The 17,896-nt window shown below is 46.6% G+C and overlaps 2 protein-coding genes across 2 annotated transcripts in view; one reads left to right on the top strand and one right to left on the bottom strand.

Annotated features, from left to right (window-relative positions):
• LOC126541800 (unconventional myosin-Ie-like) overlaps positions 1–2,894 on the bottom strand; it is a 364,609-nt gene extending 361,715 nt beyond the window's left edge. Inside the window, exon 1 of the mRNA XM_050188736.3 lies at positions 1,338–2,894. Coding sequence (XP_050044693.1) covers positions 1,338–1,340 — 3 coding nt within the window. The 5' untranslated portion in view covers positions 1,341–2,894. The remainder of the gene's footprint in view (positions 1–1,337) is intronic.
• LOC126541799 (uncharacterized) overlaps positions 1–17,896 on the top strand; it is a 484,065-nt gene that overhangs the window by 221,750 nt on the left and 244,419 nt on the right. The gene's annotated exons all lie outside the window — the stretch shown is intronic.

Here is a 17,896-nt window from a genome sequence, read left to right as displayed (position 1 = left end):
TCCTACAGCGGGCAAAACTCGTCCACATTCGGGGAAAACGCGATAAGAACGTAATACTGCGCTACAATATATTTCGCGATTCTCTGCTCGGGTGTCTCAAAACTGATTTCATTCGTCCCTTGTTTAAAGCAGAGGCCGAAGTTCACGAAGCTCTTTGCCCCCGGTTGGCCACATTTTCTAATAGCACATGTCCGACATCATGATCGACTGGTACCTGATGTTGCCAAGTGTTCTAGTGTAAGCGTTTTCTTTTTGCAATTTCATTTTTATGCTGTCCTTCGTTACGGCTGGCATGCAAAAAAACGCCCCACACTGATGTCAGCAACTCTCGAAACAAGCGCGCGTTCGCCGAGTTGTCAAAGTTCAAGCCGGTATATGCAAACATAACTGCTATATATACGGCGATGTCCCGCGTAATCGCGAGAAGAGTCGATAACTGCCCCGTACCCGGCGCGTTTTACAATACCCGCCGCATCCTGAAGTGAGAGTATGAACGGGTCGTCATTCCGGCGATAAGGCGTCGTCCGTTTTGCTGGCGGATCTCGCCGAATGTTGCATGGCGCGATACATAAGACGAGCCCGACGTTCGATTGGCTTGCGATGTCGGCAGCTACGTCGCGGAGACGTGTAGCGGCGGCTTCGCTGAGTGGGCCACCGCTGACGCACCGTTTTGGATTGCTTCCAAGAAGAGTAGGGGGAGATTCTGTCGCGGCCGACGACACAACAGCGAACTAGAATGCGCCCGAAGCTCGAAAGAAGCAGCCGCAATGGGGCAAGTCGCGAGAGGTTTCTTTCAGGAACGTTCGAGGACCGTCACAAACGCAGACAGGTTAACGCAACGTATATTCTGAAGACTTTAACGAATTACAGTTGTTCGGAAGACGTCTATAAGTATGGCGGATCTATTTCTGATGTATTTTATTGTAAAAATACGCGTATAAAATGGCTCGCGAAGCTTGGTAACCGGCACAGGACACGGCCGGTTAAATATGGACGTTTACGCAATGTCTTTTGCCAGGAAGTGAAACAGGTGGCATGTTGTGCACGTGATATATATATATATATATATATATATATATTGGTGTTTCTGCCCCCTTCCTTTCTTTCTTTGTATACGTTGTGTGAGGTAACAATGACTGTATGCTCTCTGTGTACAGTAAAAAGAGCACAACATACACCATACCTGAATTCCGGACATACTCATGTCGTATTCGAAACGTTTGCTCACAGTCTCAGAACAAACGCAACTGTCAGACTCTGTTCTGAGAGTTTGTTTTGCCACAGCGAACACGTGCGCGCCTGGGCGCATGTTTGTAACCTTAGACACGTGCACTTACCATGTTGGCTGATGTGCCGAAGGACTCCGGCCGACGAATACACTAACTTTACACACTGCTCGGCGCTTCGGAGTAGTCTCGGTAGCAGATATTTCGCGGGCACCGATGCACACTGCACCGCGTTGTACACACCAACCGCACTTTCGCCGAAAAACGAACAGCCGGAGACGCCTACGATCGGAAACCGGCTTTCATCGGCAGTCTGTGCACGTAGCAGGCATTACTGCTGCCCACACGAACTGTAGCCCGGACGCTCTCTGCAGACGGGAAGAGCACACACGCAGAACACAAACATCGTAATAGTGCACATAGTGATTCTGCACGTGCCGTAACACCGATCCACTCGCACAACCAGATTGGCGTCGTCCCGTGAAGGGCGTAGCAGACGATATGCGAAGCAGACGACACAGCAGGAACTCTCTCGTTCGGAGGCAATGACACCCGCGCAGCTCACGAACACGAAGGCTCAACGAACCCTCAAGAGGCTGCCGCGGCACTCTAAACGAAAGCACGCGCGGATACGCAGCGTTGACATGCGTTGTCTTATAGCACAACACACATCACCACCAGCACGAAAGAACAAAGCCCTTCCGGACGATTGCACAGATGCGTTGCCACAGCGTCAATCCGAATCCGTAGCCACAGCCGCACGCCAGTTGCGGGCGACAGTTCCACGCGCACGCATAAACACACAAGCGACGACTCCTTCCAAGCTGCACGCTGCTGCTACCGCCGCTCCCGCGAGTCGAGCGACGACGCAGGGGCACTCCCAGCTGGCTTTCCAGAACCGGGCGGTGATATCATATCGGCGTCGTCGCGCGCGAGCGACTCTCACACGTCACATCCGGGTGAGTGAGGGACTCGAACGAGGAGCGGTGCCCCTCCGTCAGCGGTCCGACGGGCCTTGAACGTGGCGGCGTTTACGCTGGCAGCGCGCGCGCACACACACACCCGGCCGTTGTACCAGCCTCCCGGCAAAGTCATGTACTGGGAGCTTTTGTTTTCCGTTACCTGTCCGACCGACGGCCGTTCCCTCACTCAGCCGGCGCACTTTTCTCTTTCGGGCGCTTTCACCCGTCGCTTCACGGCCGGTGCGCGGGGCGGGCATATGTGGAGCGCGAAGGATGACCTTGATTGCTCGGGGACCTGAGCCACTTGGGGAAGCAAAACGACCAAGCGCGCACTGTGCGCGACGCAAGTCTCGTTTTGACTGCGATTTGCGGTCCCTTATCTGTGAAAGTGCCATTTCGCGGCGACGCGTTCCTGCGCGAGCAACTCAAAGCAAGTGTACGCCGTCTCATCCTGTGCGGATTGGCTCCTTTGCCACCTGCGCAGCGACAGCGGGGCGTCCGTGTCAAACAAGAACTGTTTCAGACAACTTCGAGGCGACCACTGTCCGCCCGCCATGCCAGTTTGGCTGTGTTCTGACGAGGTCTGACCTTTGTTTTGTTCGCCCTATTGAAACGGGACACGTCTACACTTGACAACCAAGGCGGTAATGTACCGAGGTGGCGAGGCTACTTTAAGGGCGCAGCTCCACTATTGATTTCTGTCTCCGGTACAAAAACACGGTGACTTCAAATAAACGGAACTTTCGGATAAGCAGAACTTTGCTTGCCTATTGATTGTATAACCGAGACAGCTTTCTTCTCCACTCAGATTAAATGGAACTACCGCTATGGATACCGTCAAATGCAATTCACTCCGAATGTGCCTCACAGCGTTTTAGTTTCGCAATCCAGATATCAACGAGGAAGCCCCACTTCTATGAGAGTTAACTGTCTTAAAAGAAAATATTCATCCATGGCTTCGTGATAGGAGACTGCACGTGAAGTGTGGTATGTTAGACAGTCACATGGAAGCCTTGTTTCTGCAAGACGTTGTAGGTGGCTAGTTGGTTCCGACAAGGCTTGCACAAGACCGAGAAAATTGAATTGAATTACGGGGTTTTACGTGCCAAAACCACGATTTGATTACTACAAGGTACGCCGTAATGGGAGACTCCGGATTAATTTTGGCCACCGGGGGACCTTTAACGTGCCCCCAATGCACGGCACACGGGCGTTCTTGGATTTCGCTCCAATCGAAATGCGGCCATGATTTGATCCCGCGACCTCGTGCTTAGCAGCGCAACACCACAGCCGCTAAGCCACCGCGGTGGGTCACAAGCCAGACTAGTATCTTGCCTGTCCTACGCCTTAGTTCCTTATGAGGAGTCTCTAAACTGGCGTCCTAGTGCATTGTTATGCAACGCTCTCTCGTTGATTCATTGATCTAAAAAAATGCTTCGCTCTTTTAGAGCTGCCGTGTGTATACACTCTCAAAACAGTTGCACTCTTTGGGGTGTATGTTTGCCACGCAACAATAATCGTCACCTGTCTTGCTTGCGTTTCCTTTCTTAAAAATGCTGCGCTCGTTACTTTCCTGTCGAGATTGCTCTGTCATGCTGATAACGCGCATGCCGTCCGTGACTTGGAAGTACTGGGCTCGCAGCGTTAAAGAAAGGAAATGCGGGTAAGACAGATGACGATTATCGTTGTGTGGCAGATATACACCCCAAAGGGTGCAACTGTTTTTAGAGTGTATAATAAATATGTCGCGTACTTCGCTTAGACGACGTTTTCGGTAAAGTGAACAAAATAAAGGCTCCCGTGCTATTAAGTGCACTTGCTTTCAAACGAGAGGACGACACAAACAAGTAAAACAGAGTCAATGTTCGCACCGGCAATACACAACAGAGTCACCCGAACAGCTGCTGCAGATTATGTTTCTTATGTGTCCGCATGTGTATGGTCGTAAAACGTGGGGTACCCCTGTGATGACTCTGCAGTTATTCTGTGCGAACGTACTGTGACGCCACCGCACCTGTTCACGAACCTGAACGTGCACAGGTGCACTGAACTGGTTCGAGCTCACCGCTTTCTCAAAGTATGAGGCTGTATCGGCAACGGGCTCCAAATGCAACGCAATTTCACCACCGAAGGGACGATCCCATGTAACGGATGTCAAAGTTATCTCCCACGAGGACCGGACGATTTGCTTCGCTTTTTATCAGCCCACAAGCTGAAGAAGTCAGCCATCGAGCTAGAGTCCACTGCGCGCCTCCTCGCTCGGCAAAGAAAGTAATGGCGCAAACAATCAACTACGGGTGATTAGGTGCCAGCTAACGCGTTCCTGTTCACTTTATTGAGCGTTAATACCCGGCCCTGATTCTAGGCAGTGCGTTTACTCGAACAAAACTAAAGTGCAGCACGGATTTCCGTGACTGATACCACGCTGCGCGACACTGTGTGTCACAGATGCCGTTCAGCGATTACAAAGACCAGCAGTCCTTGGCTGACACCGAACCGTACGCTGAATGAATGAGTGAGCATACATCGACGATAAGTGTCGACAATGTAATAAAGATAATGTCAACACCTAAGGGTGCCTCAAACGTGACTCATATCCCTTCCATTTGCCCAAGTTTACGCCTACAATCCGCAGGGACAGTGATCATATCGCTGATAAAATTGCTTAAACAAAGAGCTACGTCAATAGGGCTTATAATGAAGGCCATATAGTTTCCGAAAAAAAAAAATACTGGAGGCGACTATGACGTTATTGTCTACGAAAGCTGCAATTATACATAGCGGTTCGCTGTTCACCCAGCGTGGGAAGGATGAGTATTAGAAGGGCCTTGGCCTATAAACTTCGTTCGTCTGACTTCAAACAACTTTGTGGCCTTGAAAATGTACCATTTTAGACACAATATTACGTTACTGCTACAATTACCTATGATTATGCATTTCCGATGAAACTTGCTGTCATCGTGCGTTTAGAAAGATGATATAGAAAGAGAAGGTAATTTATAAATATGAACCGTGATAAACAGCAACTCAAAGACGTCTAAAGCGGCAAGCACAAACATCAGACAAGTAGCCATGGTAGCCAATCTTCGGATCAGAAGCAGGAGGATCAGCGCTAGAGCTTCCTCTAATAGAGCTTCCTCTAGAGCTTCCACTAGAACACATAAATACCCAAAAAAGTGGATGGGGAAACAGCGCCGCGGTAGCTCAATTGGTCGAGCATCGCACGCGAAATGCGAAGGTTGTGGGTTCGGTTCCCACCTGCGGCAAGTTGTTTTTTCACCCACTTTAATTTCCATCAAATTATCGTTTCTTTATTTCATTTATTAAGCACAAGTAATTTCCCCTATGTTGTCCTTGGTGTCAGCGTTTGTTGGCTTCTTATGATATGACAATATATATGTATAGGAGACCTTATGGTGAGGGCAGCTAGTTGCAGCAACGCCTTCTGGCGCATCCCCACCAACGTTCCACCAGCCACGTCATTAAAAAAAGTTATTTCTCACTATATTTACGCGTTTGCCCAACATGGCTACGTAGGCATTGTGATCGACCCGAAGGCGGGTGCAGCATCTGTGACTATAAACAACAGCAAGACATTTCTCCCTCCCTCGCTCCCCCCCCCCCTCCCCCTCCCCCCCTCTCTCTCTCATTCGTTGACGAAACTGTGCTCACGTCCGAAATGTAAATACGATCCCGTACATCCCTCTCGCAGAAGCGGCTCGCATGTCGGTTTGTTTATTTAAAAACTCTGTTCACCGGTGAAACAATGCCTCGCGATGTAATCTCCTGATTCGTAAACGTATACGAGCGGGCCGGGAAGCACTGTTTACACTTATTACTCTTACTTACCGCTAGTCGCCCCACGACTACGGGCCGACGAGCGAAGATTAGCGATGCGTTTACTTCGGTCCTAACGAAACTGGGATGGTGCTGTCATCCACAATGTGGTGCCACGCGAGGCCTCTGAAAACAACAACAATAACGAAACGAATATCCCGGAGCTTAGCTTTAGTCGGAAGAAGAGTGTGCGCATTGCTTTTGAGGCCAGTGTTTATAAAATTTGTATTTCTTTCTTTATTTTTTTCTTCTGACATACTGTGGTACTGTAGTATGTGGCTGACAAAGAACATTACACAACTAAATGAAAAGCGCTAATGGAAATATCTCGCTGTGATCCTAGAAGCAGCGCGTATGCCTGCACATTCGTGCGGACTTAAGGAAATCGCTGCAATCAAGGACTAGTCGCACACATTTTAGCCGTGTTTGGATGTAGCTTTAGTGCTTCCAAATGAAGCACAGTGATCCAATGGCTCGTGATATCGCTGACATACGGTAGGCAGTATATCCTAGCGTAAACAGTGTAGAACGGCCGCCGCCAGCTCGGTCGACGACTGACTGAATAGCGAATCAGCCAGGAAGCACGCGGCACAAGCCCGGAGCCAACATCCGCGGGCCTTTGAGTATTCTTTGACCATTCTTTTCCAAGCTAAACTTACAATAGATCAGCTACTCCAGTTAAGGCTTGCTATGTAAACACATAGGGAAATTTTGCATGACCCTAATACCCTGTACACATCTACGTCATTAGTCAACTCACAATATCACGTTAGGCATAACCGACTTAGAACACCTATGTTTAGAAGCAAAGAAGGTACTCAGACACTCGCCTACCAAGTACCTCATTTCCTAAATAATAATCGAGAAATCACTAATATGATTCAGGAATGCAGGTCGGCTTACATTACATTTTGCTAAGCTCCTAACACTCCAAGTACGGTACTTAGCTCTCCTTGCGGTCCCGATATCTTTTCTTTCTTTAGTCTTTATTTCTTTCTCTTAAATTTTTTCTCCTGTTTGTTGTATAATTTTCTTGTAACACTGATCAGTATTTATTTATCTTTATTTGTAAAATACCTTACAAGGCCCCCACATGGGGATTCAGTAAGGGGGACATACAGTCAAGTACATACAATCTAGTAACAACAATAATAAAAGAAAAGAGCAGCCAAGTACACAGGCTAAAAGTCAGAGAATCATATTAGCTACATAAAGCTGCATATGAGTACAATAAAAAGGAACTATATAAGTTTGTAACAAAGGTATAACAAGTTATTTGCTTGTTTAAATATTTCCTTGTTCTCTCGCATTACTGTTGCTATACTATGCATAAAGTGTAACAATCTTACTTTTTTGTAAATTTGATTTCCTGCCGCATACATTTTGTTCTTCCTTTCCTTGTTTCTACAATGTTGCACTGTCTTTCCGTAATGTTCCACCACCTGAGCAATGTATGGGTAGGGGGGCCTTTGTCAGACAGTTGCATCTGCCTTTAGCCCCTACATTCCAGACAATGTATTGTATAAATAAAGCATTAAAAAAATGACAGCGGCTAACCTTTGTCGGGCCAGGCGCCGTCCGAGAGCTAGACTTCATTAAATGTTTTTTTTGTTTTTTTTTAATGCGGGACAATATACATCGTCATGTTCTCCTTGCTTCCACAAAAGCTACTCTGCCATATTCTTAGCGCTCTCCGATATTTAGCACATACTCCTTGTAACGGAACAATGGTTAACTTCAAGTACGTAATCGCAATCTGTATGTGTCACAAAAGATAATAGCGCATAGTTCTCATTCTGTCAGTTATGTGTGAACACAGCATTGAAGTTTTAAAAAGCTTTCCCACAAAGGAACCTTATTCGCTCTGCATTTCTCTCCCAGGCCCTTGGTGCTTAAATGTTCTGTAAACTTGTACCTCCAGTTCCACTTACATAGATCAAATTAATTTACTCTTGCCGCCAGGCTCACTTGTTATTACCTTGTCGCCAATGTAGCCTTCAATTGTGATCATAGTCTCCGTGCTGTCCTAGTCTTTCTAAATCAGTTTTGCAATGCCTGTAAAGGTGACCTCTCCGGTGAAAACGATCTCTAACTACCCAGACTGGAATGCGCCGTTTCCCATCAGGTCACGGAACCTTCGGCAGTGTTAAGCTCAGCCAATGAATGACGAGCAGACCACTTAAAAAGGTCATGGACTTGGACGATGCAGTTGCCCTCTAGTCTTCGGCAAGGGATGTTCAACCCTTCCTCCTCCTCCTCCTCCTCCTCCTCCTCCTACTCCTCCTCCTCATCATCATCATCATCATCATCATCATCATCATCATCATCACCATCATCATCATCATCACCACCAGCTTCTTCTTCGTTCTCTTCTTCTTGGAAGGGCCTGTTCAATACAACATTACCAGCATTGCAAGCACGTCCTTCCATACCGAATATAATTTACTTGAAAGGGATGCTATGTGCTCAACTCATGACTGAATTTCGCGGCTCGCTGCGGCAGCTCAGTGGCCGCTGCTAAGTTCGAGGTGCTGGGTTGCATCCCGGCCATAGCGGCCGCCATGGCCCGTCTACCGTGCATTGGGCACACATCAAAGAACCCCCAATTGGTGAAGAATATTTTGCAGTGCCCCAGTACAGGGTGCCTCATAATCATATCGTGATTTTGGCGCGTAAGAACCCGGAAAACAAAAATAAACATTAATCTTGTGAAAACATTTGAGCGGCGCCTAAGATTATAGTTGTGTGTCTCCGTGGGAGAGAATGCAAGCACGCAATGGAAAGAAAGTAGCATAACTATAGGCAAAACACTCGAACTACCTATAGCACTGTGTTTGCAATAAAGTACTCGCAAATGCTTCGATCATATTTCTGTTTTTAACGACGCCGGAGTGTTGAGCTTTCACAACCCTAACAGGAGAATGGCAGTCTGCAAGAGCCTGGCAAGGTAAGGCATCCTCACCTCTGTCACCATTCCAACTCTGCAGCTAGTCACAATTTCAATAACGGTCTTGTCATAAGGCGCACGAGGGGTTTAACGCGCCGGTTTTATTTGCTGTTTTGCCATGTTTTTGCCCCTGTTAACTATTATGTAATTTCACGCTGTTTTGTCATGTGTATACCATAACATTCTGCTTACGTCCGCGCACGTCATGTTATTTTTTTAACTGTGTGACGTTTCTACTCCTAACTATATATCGTGTTTCCCCCTTCACGTAATACTTCTACTGGAGCCTGTGAGGCTTGTGAATAAGTGAGTGTCTCGAACCTCACCTGTTATGTAATCGAGTATACTCGACCAAATATCTTGCTTCTATGGTGAATAGTCGGTTTGAGTAGTTTGACGTGTTACCCCGCTTAAATAATAAAAACAGAAGAAAAAAATGGAAACACACAACATGAAACCGACAGACCGGGCGCTGTCCTTACAGGCTTGGTTAAATTGACTGATGAAGACATCAGACCGAGACTTCTCTGATGGCGCACCGGCGCCACCGGCGCTTATGTGGAAAAGGCTCGACTTATGCACGGAGGGGGCTCAATATAGACGGCATATGCGGCGTGCTCCCGAGGTTCGACAACAGATGCGTCTCTTAGAAACGCTGTATGACCACGGAATAAGACTTCCCTTAACACGAAGACGGAATCCTCTTCATCTGAAAAGCGGATTCTCTCGATGATTCCATATATACCGCAACCGCATCTCCACTTCCCCGTACGCAACGTCTCGTGCAACGCACGTCTCTATACAGGAAATAGCTCCGACCGCAGTGATGGCTGCAGCAGCTGCGGCAGCCTCACTCACACAAACACACACACACGCCTATAATGGGGTCACGACGACCACGATGAGGCCGATGGAGCTGTGCTGCAGCTGACGAGACGAGTTAACGGGGCGCCACCGATCGACGCCTCGAGACGATGACGTTTCGAGAGCGCAGCCGCCTGTGACGCGCGGCGCGTATCACGGACGAGCTGCGCCTCCAGCGCCTAGACGACGAAAGACGGGCGCCCGCGAACCCATTGTCTTCGAAATGGCTGATCAGACAGTGGCGGCGCGCTCGTGCAGATCGTGCTGCGCTCCTTCCGAGCGGCCCCCTCATTCCATATTGTAGCGCGCGCCTCGCGTGGCCCCGGCGCTGTAACGAAGGCAGAGAGGGACACACACTGGCAAATGGGACGCTGCTGCAGTCGCTGACGTCCGCTTCTGAGAAGAACCGCGCGCACGGCAGCCGCCGTTCCTATACGCGCGCTTAACTCCGTACTCTCATTAATGGTTTTGCATGTCGTCGGTGTCCGTTCATGCGTGGGTGCATAGCGTGACGCATGGCGCCGCCTCTGCTTGTTGATGGTCCGCGGTGTGAATCATAAGGGCGCCAAATCATGCGTAGTTGCTGCGCGGGCGCGAGCCGAGGTGTTTCGAGACGGTATACCGACTGTACCGGCGGTGCGCGGTAGCATCTGTGCTTCCGATAACTCGTGAACGCAAGAAAGCCTGATCCGTCATCTTTCGTGTTATTTTGGCATGCTTGCGCTTCCAAGGGAACACAATGTTCAAGCGCGGAGCCTATAGGAAGCAATTGTTATCCCCCATGTATGTATGCCTTCTGAGAAATAAATTACGGCTTTCTTGCAGCGTCATACACCCCTCAAAAATTGTGACGGTAGGCATAAATTCAATCTGAATTCACATTCACAAAAGCGCTTACGCTAAACGTGTTCGTAAGAAAGAAATTCTGGCAATCTTGATGTTGGTCAACAAAGGCGGCTGGTCAGTGGCAATGAGCTCTTACGAACGAGGAGCTTTGTGAATTCGGTCTCTGAATATCGATATATAAACAGAAAGCCCTGTCTGTTCCAAGTGCTTGCCGGTGAGAGTGGAAGGCGTTATTTATTCGTACCAATATTTCCTAAAGCTGGGCGTCCAAGGCTTGATCGCACCGGCCTCATGCGTACTTAATAATTTTTTGAAATTGACATACCAGGGAATGAATTCCCAAATCTTTTCGTTCGTAAGTGATCTTTGTCATTGAACGGCCTCCTTCACTTAAAAATATGTCCCGCATCAGGACTGGCTGGCATTTGCTCTTACGAAAAATTCTAACGCAAGATCGTTTTTTGTGCATACGAGCCCAGTTCTCGGTCATCTTCACTTACTCGCATTTGTCTGAGTGCCAACAAAACCTTACCAACTCTTCTGATACAGAACGTTCGCATTTCGTAAAACAGCACCTTGTTGGTGAAGCAAGATTATCTCTCATTGAGGGGAGGCCCTGAGCTACGCCTGCGCACTTGAAGACACCTCGCACGTCCCGCTTTCCCCTTTGCGTCTACCCACTACAACTCTCGAGTAACGTAAATATGAAGAAGTATCTGGTTGTGGCTAGTGCACACGGTCCGATAGCATCGTCTCGTTTTAACAATCTATTCAGTTGTTTATGTCATCACAGACACGGAAAGCGACAGCTCAAAGACTAATTTGAACATTAAGGTTCTCAACAGTTTATTTCCTTGTCTTTAATTTGAAGCTCGTACGAAACCATAGACTGCACAAACACAACACGTACGGTTGAGCTATTTCGCGTTCAATTCCCGGTCTGTTTGGCGTACAAGAAAGAACGCGGGTTTAGCAACACGTGGTGCAAGCACAAGCGCTTAAACTGCAATTGCATGTTCTCTCGTTGTTGTTGTTGTTGTTGTTGTTTTCAATCAGTGCTCGCGCACTTGCTTCCTCTGCACCGGTGGGGAGCAGTGTTTCAGAAGATACGGATGACCTGACTGTCTTTTACTCATCCAATATATTTATTTCCCTCCACCTTCGCGAATTTGTGTGTATGGGTAGCCAACCAGACCCCTGACTGGTTAACATCCCTGCCTTCCTATATTCATCTCTCTCTCTCTCTCTCTCTCTCTCTCTCTCTCTGGCGAAGAAATAAGGTTTCTCACAATAAAAAAAGAACTGCATGCTCTAAATTACTTGATCTCTTCTTCATTACTCTTTTTTTTCTGCGATGCTCAACTTTCGCGTCGCTAAAGAATATGACGTTACAGGGGTGCACAATTCCCGCTCCTCGAAATTACTTGAGCCATTTACTCAGGAAAAGTTAACACAAAAACCCCTCCAGGGGTATCGTCGAGGACTCGCCTTTTGTCACACAAACGTGAACTCCTAAAGCCCCTTAGATATAGCGATATTGCCTGTTTAAATAATGAATTCTCTCCCAGGCTGTTCATAAGGCCGCCGTCAGTTTTCCTTTAGTAGTGCCTAGGATTTTAGTACCAAGGGTCATTTAGCTCTTAATTTCCATTGCGCCACTCGTCGTCTTCAAAGAGAGGCAGTCTTCTGAACTCTCAAGAAGTCTGGACTTTGCTGGTAAGATTGGACAAAAGGAACCAAAGGAATCGGAAGAAAGAAAGAGAAAACTTGGCTGTTGCGGCGCAACATTCACGAAATGAGATGCGGGTACAAAAAATATACGGCGGCGCTCACATTCCGAAGCAGCCAGCAGCGTTCGAGTCAGAAAACATCGCTCGCGCAGCTTAGAGGACGAGGGTCACGAGCCCGAGGAGAAGGGGGAGGACGTTGAAAGTGGAAAGGAGGCTGTAAGGTCGATCCCGTTTCAAGGCGCTCTCGCCCGTCGCTTGGCTACTCTTCTGGTCGCCGCCGAGTCTTTTAATGAGCCCAACCGAGACCGCCAATGAAAACGGTAATGACGGAACCCGCGGGACGCGAGAGGCAGAGGAAGGACGAGAGACCGCGGCGGCGGTCTTCCGGGCATGTGGGCGCAGCGCTAATGACGTCACTCGCGCGGCACTGTGCATTCATCCAACGTAGACCCACTGACGTCGTTACTGGAGATCTCTTCTTCGGCTACAACTATAAACGAAGCCACCAAAACAGACTCGCCTGTTTTCACTCTCTCTCTTTACCTTCATGTCTCCTTTCTTTTTTCTTTGGCAATCACACGGTCCTCGGTATTCTCTTCAGCTGCGGTCTTTCTGTGCATGGTCGGTGCTTCTGATGCCATTTTATTTGCATTTTGTTGTGTCTCCTTTTCATTATTTAGATGCGAAAGTTGTATCAAGCTTGCTCTATATAGGGCACGCGTATTTCATTGCTGCAGCGGTACTCGAAGTACGCCCCAAACATCATTTCAGGTTGCATGTCTCATGTCCTTTCTTTTTTTTTTCGGGCCCTGAACGTCACCGTTTATGGCAAAAGACTGTTGACGAACATCACGCCGTCGACTTTTCGCTTCAGGCCTGGATAGATTCTTGCCTTTGTGCTTAATTACTTTCTATAATAGAAGAGCCGCTGTCTGTCTCTGCACAGAACTCGATGAAGCCTCTTTCTACCGTGTCCTGTACCGTTCTCTTCTTCCATCTCGAACGGCATAACAATTCAATATTATCCTATTCACACCGCCATGCAAACATTCTGTGTCATTCATGGACAGTGTACTTGTAACATATATAGATGAGACATATATGCTCGTATATATAGCAGCGAAGACAAGCGTGCACTTCAGGAGCATCGTCAACGCCTCGCTCGAGAATTGTTGGCACTGGATTGTTCGCCCGTAGATGACCTGACGCGTTATGCAGAAACAGCTGTCCTACCAACCGCAACAGCCCGTGACGTTGCGTGCTTCCGTTTGCGATACTTCATACTACGTCATGGTGTGCCCCGGAACTTCTCAGTGACAAAGGACTTGTATTCCTTTCCGAGGTAGTTAACGCGCTCCTTCCTGCATGCCGTACTGTTCATTGCACCACTACTGCCTGTCACCCGCAGACTAAAGGCATGACTGAGCGATTCAATCGCACTCTGGGCAATATGCTATCCATGTACATTGCATCCGACCACATCAACTGGGACCTCGTTTTGCAATATGTGACCTAGAAACAACACCGCCTCCCAGGCCACGACAGGCTTTCCCCCATTCTTCCTCGTATATGGCCGTGAACCTTCCTGCACATTCCACATGATTCTCCCCTACCGACCTGACCCATCCGAGTGCTTCCAGATAAGTCGCTTCCAGATACCCCGAGGAATGCCGCCAGCTCGCCCGCTCTTTTACGATTGAAGATCAATGGCAGCAAAAGTTCCGCCGCGACGACGACCGACCCACCATCACATATCAGGCGGACTCTTTAGCCTGGCTGTGGATACATTCCACCACTCCCGGCATTTCCGCTAAACTCCTAGCCAAGTACTACAGTCCCTACCACGTCGTGCAACAGACGTCTCCTGTCAATTACCTCATCGAGCCACTCACACCGTCCGCCGACTTAAGGTGCCGTTTGGACGTGAGACGGTGTTTGTGTAGTGACACAAACCTTACCACGACCCGGTCGTCCTCTACTCAGTTTCAGTTTTCAGTTTATTTCAGTTTATTTCTTTAATAAGTAGATATACATGCTTACACGAGTATACAGAAGGATATCCCAGAGCATGTGGCTGAAAGGGGACCTTCTGTCAGAAAATATATACATTAGAACAAATACACAGCGTAAAACAGCAATACAGTAGTCAGTAAGCGGAAAATTATACAAAGTCAATGTAGTATGAACTGCAAAATAATATAAAGTCAATAGCTAGTCGTAGAATTTAAACAGTAGTTTAAGGCATTCGCATCAGAACAAACCAAAAATATTTATAAAGGCTACAAAGGAAAAAAAAAACTAAAGAAAAAGGAAAAACGGAAAGGAAATGCAGGTGTGAAGTGAATAGCTTAGATATGTGGATTAGTTTGGCTACCTAGTAGAAAAGTGAACAATGTTTTCTTGAAGAAACCTAAAGACGAAGAGCGTGGGATCTAGTGGGAAGAGCGATCTAGGGGGAGGCTGTTCCAAGTAGATAATGCTGCGAAATATCCAGATTGTTTTCCGTAATAACTTTGTATTAGTGGCAATAAGAAATTGTTGTTAGCTGCAAATCTTGTGCGATTCAAGTTAACCAACGTAGCCTCAGAAAATATATTTACTGGGGGAGGGATCGGGTGTTACCTTAAATAAAATTACGGCTAAATTGTATTTAACAAGATTTTTTACTGAAAGTATTCAGTGGTTGAGAAGCATATCAGAAGCATTGCAGTAGAATGAGCTGAACGACAATATCCGGATGGCTTGATTCTGCAAATGCTGTAGTGGTGCTATACGAATTGGATATGGGTTACCCCATGCTCTTATGCAATAATTGAGATGGCGGTGAATAAAAGAATAATACAATGTTAGCAATGTTGGCTTGCTAAAATAATGTCTAGCTTTAAGTAAACTTCTAATACCGGGAGAAATATTGCGCTTCAAATAGGCGATCTGCTTCGTAAACGTTAAGTTTGGGTCAAGAATTATTCCAAGAAATGAACATTCATTAACTGCACTGATGTCAAGAGAGTTTAGTTGGACAGTGGGAACGAATTCTGGTGTCCTATGATTCGAATGAAAAAGCATAAAAGACGTTTTAGAAGGATTTATTCTTAGCGAGTTAAGCTGGCACCACGTTAAAATATTTTTCAGATCAGTGCTTAGCTTAGTAGTCAGAGAAGTTACTGAACGATCGGTTGCAAGTAATGTAGTGTCGTCAGCGTAAAGGAAGGCCTCAGTTTCTGTTAAACAACCGGGTAAATCATTTATATTAAGCAGGAATAGTAGTGGGCCGAGTACAGACCCCTGCGGGACCCCTTTATTGGTTATTCTGAAATTAGAAAGTGAGGAACTAAAATACACAGCTTGTTGTCTATCTGTTAGGTAACTTTTTATAACTGCTAATGCTGGGCCATCGAGGCCTACTGCCCGCAGTTTAGCAAGTAAGATGACGTAGTTTATGGATTCAATTTTTGGATAGATCGATAAAAACTGATCCTGCGTAGAAAGCGGCATCTATAGCGCTTCTTATTTTATCCCTGAAAGAAAGTATAGCACAGTCAGTCGAGGATCCTACCCTGAAGCCAAATTGATTTGGCAAAAGAACGTTAAATTTTGAGAAGTATTTGGTTAAGCGCTTTCCAGTACATTTTTTGATAACCTTGCTACAGAAAGGAAGAATTAGAAACGTAGGAGCGCTCACCCTTTTTAAATATTGGAATAATTTTTGCTTTCTTTGGTTGACTTGGAAATACTCCAGTCTCAATGATCAAATTGGTAAAATGAGACAACGGTTGAGCGATAAGATGAGCTACTAATTTAATATTAATAGAACTGATTTCGTCCAGACCTGCTCCTGTAATCTTTATATCGTGTATGACAATGATTATTTCATCTGCGCCGGTTGGAAATAGGTACAATAATTGTAAGCATTATCCGCCTCCCCTTGAGTCGCCAGAATGGCGCTCCCTTCTCCGGGGGGAAGTTGCAGCCAAGAGGAGGCGCATTGTCAACGCCTCGCTCGAGAATAGAGCTCGCACACTCGGTGCCTGACGCTCGATCAACAGACCTGCCTGTATATCGCTCTGGCTTGTTAATTAAACCTCGTTACATACATACATACATACATACATACATACATACATACATACATACATACATACATACATACATACATACATACATACATACATACATACATACATACATACATACATACATACATACATACATACATACACACATACAATTATTTGGGCGGAAAAGATGAGAGGTCGGCCTAAATCAAAATTTTGACCTGTTATACTCAAGCATTTGGAAAGGACAATGGGAGTTAAAAGAGAAATGAACCTCTTTCTAACCGAGAGGAGGATCCGATGGGCACCTGTGCAGTGTAATTTCGTGGTCTAGCGTATTGTTAGAAACTATGAATCTGGAGAGTTACTCAACACAGCCTAGCATTGAGAGATGGGTTCGACTATTCGAAGTTTCTGAACTTTTGATAAATTTTAAATAATTAATTAATTTAATTATGGCGTTTTACGTGCCAGAACCACTTTCTGATTATGAGGCACGCCGTAGTGGAGGACTCCGGAAATTTCGACCACCTGGGGTTCTTTAACGTGCACCTAAATCTAAGCACACGGGTGTTTTCGCATTTCGCCCCCATCGAAATGCGGCCGCCGTGGCCGGGATTCGATCCCGCGACCTCGTGCTCAGCAGCCCAACACCATAGCCACTGAGCAACCACGGCGGGTTTTGATAAATTTTGAAACTTCTTTTGAAGAGTTCAGTGCACTTGTTTCAGCACTCCTTACGCAATATTTTGAAAGACCATGCTTGTGCTAATTGTTCGAGCGGATATCTGTCGAGACAGGGGCTCAAAATTTTTCTCAAATTCCAGTCTGCCACACTATCTCCGGGGTCGCGCAACATTACATGGCAAGAAATCTAACTTCGGAAATGCAAAAAAAAAAAATCCAGGGGTCGTAGCAAAGAAAGGCTTGCTTTAAAACGTATGCAAACGTTGACCCGCTTGCGTACCTTACTCAATTAATAGTCGATTTTAACTTTCAGACGTCTCGTCAACAACATCCCGCGTTATAAATTTTCCGTCATGAGCTGTCACCGCTGTGTCATTAGCGTCTCAAGTAAATCTGTTGTCTTATTGATTTCCCGTGGCATTTCTGAAAGCCATTTTGCCAAGTTCATTGAAAACACTATGCACAACATCGAGATAACCGCGATCTGACTTCCAAGGGCACACACACAAAAAAAATAAAAAATAATAAAGCGCGCAGGGTGGTAAGTTATTTACGCTGTCATTTAAACATCAAGAAAGAAAGTGCCAGTCTTCCCACTCGCAGTATTCGCCCAGAATGCAATCGATTCAACTGTTTTCACGCTTGGTCATTAGCCGCAAGAAAGTGAGAGGCTGGCGACGTTGTTTTTCGACATACCTATCGATATTTTTTTTTCTTTCGTTAAGTCGTTGCGCGACAATAA

This window comes from Dermacentor andersoni, chromosome 2, assembly GCF_023375885.2.
Source record: "Dermacentor andersoni chromosome 2, qqDerAnde1_hic_scaffold, whole genome shotgun sequence".
NCBI lineage: Eukaryota > Metazoa > Arthropoda > Arachnida > Ixodida > Ixodidae > Dermacentor > Dermacentor andersoni.
This window is presented reverse-complemented; position numbering and strand designations above follow the sequence as displayed.